Here is a 9660-nt window from a genome sequence, read left to right on the forward strand (position 1 = left end):
TAAACAGGTCAGTCCTCTATTTAATTAAACATTTAATCCCAATAATAGGCCACCCTGTTCACTTTTAATGATAAAGAAGTTTTACAAGTCGAAGAACATATGTTATTTCCTTTTTGTTATTATTATTATTAGACTAGTTTATATACACTTCAATTAATCCTTCAGAACTTTAGAACTATTAGTTAGGTAAGAGCTTTAGTGGCTACCTTTATTAGCAATTAATGAGAAATTTAAATTTAAGACATTTTGAATAATACACCTAAAAGTTCCTATTGAACCACTCGGTCAGCTAGGGGTTGGTTAGGTTATTTCTTTTTCTTTTATTTTAATAATGAAGTAAAAAAAAAACACTCAAATTTGCTTGTATTTTGATGTAGCATATCTGAAATTACTTGGAAGTCAAACATAAATTATATGTGTGATTCAGGCATAAAATGTTTGGATTTACAACTCATTCTCAGTTGTCAATCTCTTTATTTGGTACTTTTGTTAGGCCAAAAATAGAAGAGGGTGGCTTTGGTCAAAAGATGTTTTCGCGGAAGTGGGGGCTCTTGGGAGAATTGGATTGTGAGGCAAGAGGGAATGTCTCAACAAAACACGTGAATTTTTAAGATTATTTGGCCACACACCCTGTCCCGTTTTTTCCAATCACAATGGGACTTTAGATCAAGACCCCACATCCATTATACCTGTAATTTTCTTTCTTTCATATTACCCTCTGAAATATTTTAATCAAGAATAAAAAATTAATCCAGATAATATTGTTTCACTTTCTGAATTGAGCATTAAATTCCAAGATATTGTTTCAAAGTTAAACCATTTTTTTTAAACTTGACCCGTTGTGAGACCTAGTAAGGTGATCGGGTCACCAATCGATCGGTTTAACCAGTTGGACCAATGACATTAACAACAAATTTATTTTTAAAAAATTGTAAAGTAATCCTTTAAATCTTAATATATTACAAAAATATCCCTAAAAAATTTTAATTAGTCCTTAAATTTTCTATTTATTTAAAGTGTCCAAAAATTCAATTAATCCCTAAAATTTTGAATTATTTCAAAAGCACCCCTATAAAATTACAAGGGAGTCCCCATAAATTTGAAATACAATAAAACCCTCCTAAAACCTGAACCGGACCAGAGAGGCTGCCGGCCCGGTCCAGGTTTTAAAACAGTGAGTTAAACTTAAACCAACTTGATAGGTGTTGATTAATATTGGTCATGGATGTCCATATCAAATAATATATCTATTTGAAAAGCAAAAGCAACATGTCTTGCAAAAATTCGTTTTTCAGCTAACAAACAAAAACCTTTGTGTTAAAATTTCCCATCATGCCAAACAGATTGTAAAGCAAGTAACTTAAGTTGAAATCTTGAGGACAAGAGTCATTTGGGAATCTATGAACAAGCTACAATTTATGATGGGATTGTATTTTTAATTTTTATAATAGTTGTTTGCTTACTCATGTGGGTAGCAGCCTAGCAGGCATAAGTTGCTCTTTGTCCACAAACCAAATGAATAAATAAATAGCAAAAACAACTGAAAAGCATTTGATTGTCCGGGATCCATCCGACATTTCATACGAGCAATGTAGCAGCACCCTTAAACCCCCAAGAATTTCTGTCCCTACCTTTTCAACTATTACATTTTCCATTTTACTGTTTTCTTCCATTTCTTTATTACAAGACATTAACTTCTGACTGATATTAACAGATTCAGTGTTTATCTGGATTCGACTAGATGTCGAACAAGGAAAAAGAAAAAGTCAACATGGGTGCGGCGCACTTCCTTGAATCAAGCTGTACAAGTTCATGAATTAATAAAGTAATTTCAGGATATGAAAACGACACTAGTTGGATCTAATTTAACTAATGACAGGATGTTAACAGAAATAAAGAATGGAAAAAAACAAAAAAACAAGAGGATAGATTCCAATCGAAGAGATCAGATCTGTGCCATAACCAAGTCACATAGTTGTATTGAAATTGTACACCAATTTGTAGCATCATCATTTAAACAATAAATGGTTGCATTGGCTAGAGATATTCACAGGAAAAATAAATTAAATAATTGTGTTATCACTTCCCACAGAGAAGAATAGCCAAATCAAGTGATGCCTACGAAAATATTTGGCTAAGTTACCTTTGATTCGTAGACGATATGGTTGAAAGCCACTTCAGGTGAGCAGCTGCATTAAAAAAAAATTTCCTCTCCAGGGAGTTACCAATCAAGAACCAAACTAACATCTTCTGTCTCATTTCCTAATTATGTTACACTTCTCAAACGAAAACTTGCTTGGGGTTCCATTCTAAATCATTTGTAAGAGGTCCTGGACAATTTCAGACATCGGTGGTCTGAATCCTGGCTCCCACTACAAAAGGATTGGAACAAGATGAGTTATATCTCTATATAAACACAAAATTGTTGGGACAAACAAGGTTTCTGATTCACATCTTTTTTAAGAAATATGCAATTGCAATTTGATTTTTCGCACCAAGAGACAACCTAAGCTTTTTGTCTCAGATGCAATTTTTGTTTACCCCCATAAGGATGCCCTCAATGATTCAAAGGGGCAGCAAATGTTGCTAAAAAAAAAATGCCCCAAAATTTATGTTTCAGAAACAGAAATTATAAATGAGATGCCAAAATACAATTGAAAGATTGAAGAGGGGTTAAAAATATCACCTGTACACATCGGGATATTATATCGGCAAAACGAGATAATGACTTGACTGGATATGCTCCATTTAGAGAAGGGTCAACCATTTTTGATAGTGCATCAATATCATGAAGCTGAGGAATTGCCCATCTAACCAAAGAATGCTCCCCTCGGGGCCGTGACCTAAACATGTTTTATAATGAGAAAAAAATATCTTTGCTGAACCCAAAATGTAAATAAGCAATAGATTGATTCAGATGAAATTGTCATACAAAGCTCTGAAATGGATTGCACATGCACTTAAAAAGCATTACTCTTAATGGGATTGCTAACCTGTCATAGGATTTCCGCCCTGTGAGAAGTTCTAACATTACAACTCCAAGGCTATAAACATCACTCTGACATGTATAACTTCCAGACTCCAATTCAGGAGCACCATAACCATTAGCATAGCGTCCTGAAAACTGACATTATGTGCACCAATGTCAGCCACAAGTATTCCATGAACAGAACCATTGAACTTTCTAGTTCATACTAGAGAAATAATCTGTCATATAAGTCATCTAATGAGTTTGTTCTAAAATTCATCAGTTTGCACTAAATCCAGAATAATCACTTGGCCCAAAAAAAAGGTTTCCAGAGGTTGAGTTGCACTCCATTAATGTTTAATCAAAACAGCTAGAGAGCACAGTTTGAGCGATGGGCTCATTTCCAATGAAAATTTTAAATCATTAGAAATAAATTACCTCAGTTGTGGAGCCAGATAATAGCAAATCTAAACCACAGTCTGATACATGCACGGCAAGCTTCTCATCAAGGAGAATATTGGCAGACTTGAAATTCCGATGCACAATGGGTGGCTGACATCCTTCATGTAGATACCTTAATTACAATAGAGAATAGATAAGTCAATTTATCAGTAAGAAAAGATGAGGCAAAGGACATTTGTAAGAACATGCTAAAACAGGAGATATTGGTTGTTCTTTGGGATCTTCAAGGTCTCTAATGATTGATAAAACAAACACAAGCAATTCCATTTGCAATATCTTAATCAAGGGATTCTCCATTTATATCTAAGCCAAGGAATTCTTATATACGCCAATTTGGTTTTGCTACTTACTGTAGGGCTCTAGCAGCTCCCAGTGCCATCCGGATGCGCATATTCCATGAAAGTTTTTTATGGTTCTCTTCATCCACATGCAGTAAATCATGAAGTGTTCCATTTCCACAATACTCGTACACAAGCAGATGTTGTCTATGCTCGTTACAGTAACCAACAAGATTCACAATATTAGGATGTTGAAGTTTAGAGATCCTAGACACTAAACCAAGAAATTCATCATCACTCTGCTGACGAGAAGCTGTAATTCCTACTTTCTTGACTGCAACTAGCTATAAAAGAACCAAGAAGTAGAGATCAGATGCCAGGAGCTGAAATAATATGCAGGAAAGCTTGGAAGAATAATGTGAACCGTGTTCTTTAAATAACTTAGAAAGAATGATAACAAACAGAAATGTACTTAAACACAGAGTTAGAGACAGAACAGGTCTAAGGCAAGGGCACAACCAAGCATGAGAACCAAATCAAGTAAACTGTTAAAAATTGATATTCCTAGAAATAATGACAAAGTGGATCAAATGAACCTCTACCTTCCCATCTGGAAGCTCAGCTATATATACACTGCCAAGCATGCCTTCTCCTATAAAATTTTCTTCAGAGAAACTATTTGTACACTGCTGAAGTGTTGCAATGGTGAAAGGAATAGTTGAACCAGAGTTCAGGCTTGTAGAAGGATGATCACTTCTTGTTACTTCTGCAGGTGCAAGTGGTTTTACAGTAACCTTCTCAACAAGAGGTAATGGAAAAGGAGGTGGTGGCAGCTGCAACACAGAAAATTTACATCAAATGAGATGATGATAATATCATGTGATGATGGCTTAAACTTGCAGCAAATCTCATCATATCTATGACCTGTTCATCCTGTGGCTTTGGATTTATTCCTGTTCTTCTATTGTCCACTCCATATCCATCTTGAGGTTTCATGATTGGCTCTTTAGAGACTGGTTGAATTGAGACTTCTCCAAGGAAAAAAGGGAAGAAAAAAGGAAAAAGGAATAAGAAAAAAGGAAAAAAGAACAGGGGCTTGAGACCAACAATAGTATAGCTACCTTTCTCCACAGTATAGCTACCTTTCTCCACTGGAAGACTTGGCTGTAATGAAGATTTACTGTTGTTAGGGTTCTCCCCAGGGGCTTTATATGCACCCACATCATTCCTCTCAGAATCTTTCTTCACTTTCCTATCTCTGCAGTATCTGCAGACAAAGAGACAAGCTCCTAACACAAAAAGTATTGCAGCCCCTGTAATGGAAATCCCAATGACTCCCTTTGTTGTCCAAAATTTTCTTGAACTTCTGAACTTCGGTGCTATAGAAATAGAAGGTACATCTGCCAGATTCCCAGGTGCATAACCAGGAGATGGTGCCCAAGCTATAGATGGAGATAGTGCAGTCGAGGGTGATGGAATAATAGTTGTATTAAAGGGATTTCCACCTTTTCTGTATAGCATATGCACCATATGATCAATAGAACCAAGAAAAAAAATACCAGATATACCTAAAGGATCAAAAAATATAGACCATCTGGCAGAAGAACTGACCAATAACAACATACAGATGCCACAAACATTTCTCATCATATTAGTACAAGGGATCAAAATCTCCGAGCATATTATTATGTTTTCTAGATTTGAGAAATGGGAGCATTACATGTTCTCTTTTTTCCCCATACTTTTTTGATGCAAACATTGGATGCTCTTATTACAAATTAACCATGGTAATGTTTCTTTAAATACCAATGATAGGGGTTAGCTCATGTCCTACTCCTATTATCTAAATAGAAAAAAAACATCCGTGGCAACTTTACAAGGCACCATCATGGTATAAAATCATCGTTAAGGCTACTATAATCTTCTTTAAAGAAACATTGAATAATATCAACAATTCTACAAGTATGGCCAACAAGGGAAGCATCAATGTCACAGGATTTGAGAATTTAAAGAATGAGACAGAGAAATCCATGTTACACAAAAATCATGCTTTGTAGCTATACATATAAAAAGGCCTTTTAGAATGACAACAAAAAATAAAGCACATGATATGTTTAAATGGTTTACCTGAAATTTGGAATTGCAAGTAACTTCGTGGGGATAGGCCCTGAGAACAAATTATTCTCAATATTCCTAAGGGGAAAAAAAATAATTTGTGAGTTGCAGAAGACTGAATAATTCCTATCAGCTTCAGAAATAAAGCTAAATTTTTAATAATGAAATTGAAAAAACAAGAAAAAAATACAAAATCAAAGAGGAGGTAAGGTGGGTACAACATACAAATCAGTTAGGTGAAGGTCCTGTAGAACATCAAGGAGCCCAGAAAGTGTGTTGTTCTGCAGGTGCCTGCAAATAGTGAAGGTACATATGTAATCTGTTAAGAAATTAAATTGACAACATTACATCGTTTTATTTTATTACAATCAGTACTGACAATGTGTTGAGAGATGACAAATCCACCGTTGAGGGAGGCAGTTGACCACTCAAATTGTTAGCTGACAGATCCCTGCAACATAGTTTATTAGCACAACCAAAACCTGGAACAACAAATCAAAAGATAAAAAGTGCAATTTAAAATAAATTTCCTACAAATTTATCAAACCCGTAAGCTGTTGAAAGGCATCAGGTATGCCTCCGGTCATATGGTTATTCCCCAACGACCTGACGAGAATAAAGGTAAATTGAGAAAGATGTTATGACCACATGAAAACAACACGACAATATGACACCAAGACTAGCAAGTTTAGTTTGTACTTACAAATCCAACAACTGAGATAACAGGGCCAATGATTCTGGGATGCTTCCAGTGAACTGATTACCTGAAAGAGAACTAAGGAACAGAAAAAACAAAAACACCTGATTTGTTCAAGAATACGCATGTAAGAATATTAGTAAAGAAATGCAAGAATGAGTGAGGTTCAAACATACAAGTTCCTTATGGTGAGGGGCAAGTTGTTTGGAATACTCCCTCCAATATGATTATTGCTCAAATCTCTGCTTTTCAAAATAGAACAAAAGCACCATAAGTCTTCTACACAGAAAAAAAATTAAAATCATCCTGATGTATGCATAGCTAACACAACATTTTGTGCTACTGAAACTTGATACTTCATCTTAGGCAGCCAAATGAGACACATCTAGACAAATTTAGAACTTCACAGAAAAGTACTAAATGATATTGTGCAACTGAAACTAAGTGCTTTCTTTGCAGTCAGCTCCAGCATGCTACATGCGAACATTAGCGTCATTCAATCAGTAGAAAAATCTTCAGTTGTTCAAGAATTACAAAATTTATTACCAGCATGGGTGATATTGATCAATCCGGCCCCTGAGCTTCCTTTCGGTAAAACTTTTTCCTTGGAAGATACTATCAACGTTTAAAGAAAGGAAGAAAACTGAATTACCAGCTTCTACACACTACCTAAATGGTTGAGAACATACCGACTCTAAATAAAATAAATCTTGTCAATTTGATTCTGACATGCACTTAACATCTACATAATACACCTAATAAACTGCTACTTACAAAACTATTATTGATTTGAAGTCCCCCAAGCTATCCACCAAAGTTCCTCCCAAATTCATTCCATTGAGTCTTCTGTACATCCAACAAAAAAGCTCATAAAATCTTATCGAAAAACATACAAACAATAAACAAAATATAAAAAAAGATCAACATACATTTCTGTCACATTTGAGAAAACACATAAGACACCTTGCCATGAATCTCCACATGGGTCTCCTCCAAGAGGAAGCCATTTATCAAGAGGTGGGAAGTCAAGTGCAACATATAAGCTATTTATTGCCGCAACTGTGAACCAAAACGAGCACAAAATTAATAATAAAAATAAAACCACGTTCATCTCCCGGAATTAATTAAAATGAAATTCAATAATTCACAACCGAACTTGAAAAATGGTATATTTTTTGCTACATAAAACGGAAAAAAAAAAACAACCCTTTTAATGATTCATCAACCAAAAGACAATTAAAATGAAAATTCAGCAATATATACATCACGAATTTAGAAAAATACGCATAAACATCAAATCACATTTACAAGAGAAGCTTACTTCAATATTTGAATAAATAAATAATAAAAACAGAACAACCATCTCTAATTCTACGTTTGTTTGTTAGGTAATAAGAAGGAGTCCAGAAAATAAATTGTGAAGAAAAAGAAAACAAATTACCATCACGAGGGTCAGTCAACCCAGCACAAAACGGCGCCGTTAAAGCAGTGAACACCACCACCACGAAGCCAACACAAACACCATAATTCACACAACCCATTACGGCTGAACTCAACTTCAGAGAACCCACTTCTCTTTTCCGGCGTGTTTTCCCGGAAGCAGAGAACAGGACAACAAGTTGAAAGATGTTTGGTTTTCAAGGCATGAAGAGAAAAGTGAGGGATATGAAATGAAAGGATTATGAAAGAGGAGGGAAACAGAATAGAATAAATAGTAAAACAAAAATGTTTAAGAGCTTTTGAAATCTGGGTTTAGAATTTGTAGCATCAGAGTTTGTCTGTTGGAGTGAGCTTGATTGGGCTCCGTGTCGACTGTCGACCGAGTGAGCGAGTGTGTTTAAAAAGCGGCTAAAGCCAACGGCACTTTAAAAGTTGGTCAAGACTCAAGAATCTTTTTGAAAGTGAAATACTTTTGTATTTTTTAATTATTATTATCATTATTTTCTTAATCTGCGTCGGGCTTACGTTGAGATGTTTAGAATAAGAGATAATAAACGATATTATATTATTTTGAGAAAATAAAATTCAGTTACATTTTTAGATGGAATTTAAAAGATGAAGAATGTAAGTAAAGACATATATGGGTTATTAATTACATTGTAATGCCTAAAAATAAATAAAGTCTCATTAGAGTATTTATCACTACAATGGACTAAATATGAATAACATCATAAAAATTATGGTCTCTCCCTTTTATCCAAGAACCTATTACGTTTAAGTTTTTTTTTCCTTCTTCTAAGGAATTATTGTCAAATTTTTTTATAATTACTTTGAAATGAAATATTATTAATAAATTTTAAAATGTTTGGTAAAATAGAGACGAAAGTTAATGAGCTTGTACGAAATGACAGAGATGCCTAAAAGCCTAAGCAAGTAAGCAACAAACAAACAAATTAACCAATCGTGGGGTGGTAGCAAAAACAGTTCTTGAGTTTGAGTCTGTCTATGTGTGGGTGTTTAAAATAATGTAAAATCCGAATTGAACCAGTTTTTTGGTTATCCACAAAATCGTCGGTTTTAGTTTAAGTAAATACATAAACTAAAAATTCGGTTCAATTATCGATTTAAAGAAATTTTGAAACTGATTAATCGGAACCAGTTTTATAAACCGGTTTTCATTTTAAAATTAAAAACCCTAAATCCTCAAATCCTTTTCTCTTTATTCTTCACCCTTTACTTTTTTTTTTTTTTTTTTCCACACAAACACAAACATTTCTCCTCATTTCTCACCCATTTTCACTTTTTTCTTCCTTCTCAAAATAAAAAATAAGTTAAATTAGGGAAAAATCAAGATAAAAATAAGTTAATGGCCGGTTTTCCCCTTAACCAGTTTGGTTTTGGTTCAGAAAAATTCTCAAACCGAAAAACCAGTTCGATTAAAAAATTCGGTTAACTGATTCGGTCAATTGGTTATGAACACCCCTATGCCCATGAACTAATAGGGATGGACCTTGGGATTCTTAACGGTCGACAGTTTTAGGGTCCTGATAGATTGGTTGAGGTGTATACAAACTAACCCAGACAACCCTTATGATTATAAAAAAAAAGAAAAAAAAAGTAAGCAACAAATAGACATGCCAATTGCCACTAATAAAAAATTTAGAAAATATTATCTGTTGCTGCGTTGTTTAGCAAGTAGA

General features: G+C 34.4%; 1 protein-coding gene across 3 annotated transcripts; it reads right to left on the minus strand.

Moving 5' to 3' along the window:
* Positions 1–1926: 1926 nt before the first annotated feature.
* On the minus strand, positions 1927–8140 carry LOC116107063 (protein STRUBBELIG-RECEPTOR FAMILY 3-like). 3 transcript variants are annotated; one of them, XM_031393366.1, is made up of 17 exons: positions 7962–8140; positions 7450–7579; positions 7295–7366; positions 6697–6762; positions 6527–6598; positions 6358–6429; positions 6203–6274; positions 6049–6114; positions 5836–5901; positions 4851–5218; positions 4633–4736; positions 4311–4541; positions 3781–4052; positions 3407–3542; positions 2994–3124; positions 2687–2843; positions 1927–2372 (listed from the first exon to the last, which is right to left on the minus strand). In XM_031393366.1, exons 1-17 carry the CDS (start codon positions 8059–8061, stop codon positions 2310–2312), a joined length of 2178 nt encoding a protein of 725 aa, XP_031249226.1. In that variant the 5' UTR covers positions 8062–8140; the 3' UTR covers positions 1927–2309. The 3 variants fall into 3 exon arrangements, with proteins under 3 accessions (XP_031249226.1, XP_031249216.1, XP_031249230.1); XM_031393356.1 differs by having other exon boundaries at positions 4830–5218; XM_031393370.1 differs by lacking the exon at positions 7962–8140 and adding an exon at positions 7842–7859 and having other exon boundaries at positions 1928–2372; positions 4830–5218.
* Positions 8141–9660: the final 1520 nt, after the last annotated feature.

This window comes from Pistacia vera, unplaced genomic scaffold (genome assembly GCF_008641045.1).
Source record: "Pistacia vera cultivar Batoury unplaced genomic scaffold, PisVer_v2 Contig117, whole genome shotgun sequence".
NCBI classification, from domain to species: domain Eukaryota; kingdom Viridiplantae; phylum Streptophyta; class Magnoliopsida; order Sapindales; family Anacardiaceae; genus Pistacia; species Pistacia vera.

Excerpts from the sequence above, each read along its gene's own strand:
- LOC116107063 (XM_031393356.1), bottom strand. The coding sequence starts at position 8,061 with ATGGGTTGTGTGAATTATGGTGTTTGTGTTGGCTTCGTGGTGGTGGTG. Across the intron at positions 6,763-7,294 it reads TTCAAATCAATAATAGTTTT|AGATTTGAGCAATAATCATA; the intron begins GTAAGTAGCAGT and ends TTTGAAAAGCAG. Across the intron at positions 6,115-6,202 it reads TTGTCATCTCTCAACACATT|GCACCTGCAGAACAACACAC; the intron begins GTCAGTACTGAT and ends CACTATTTGCAG.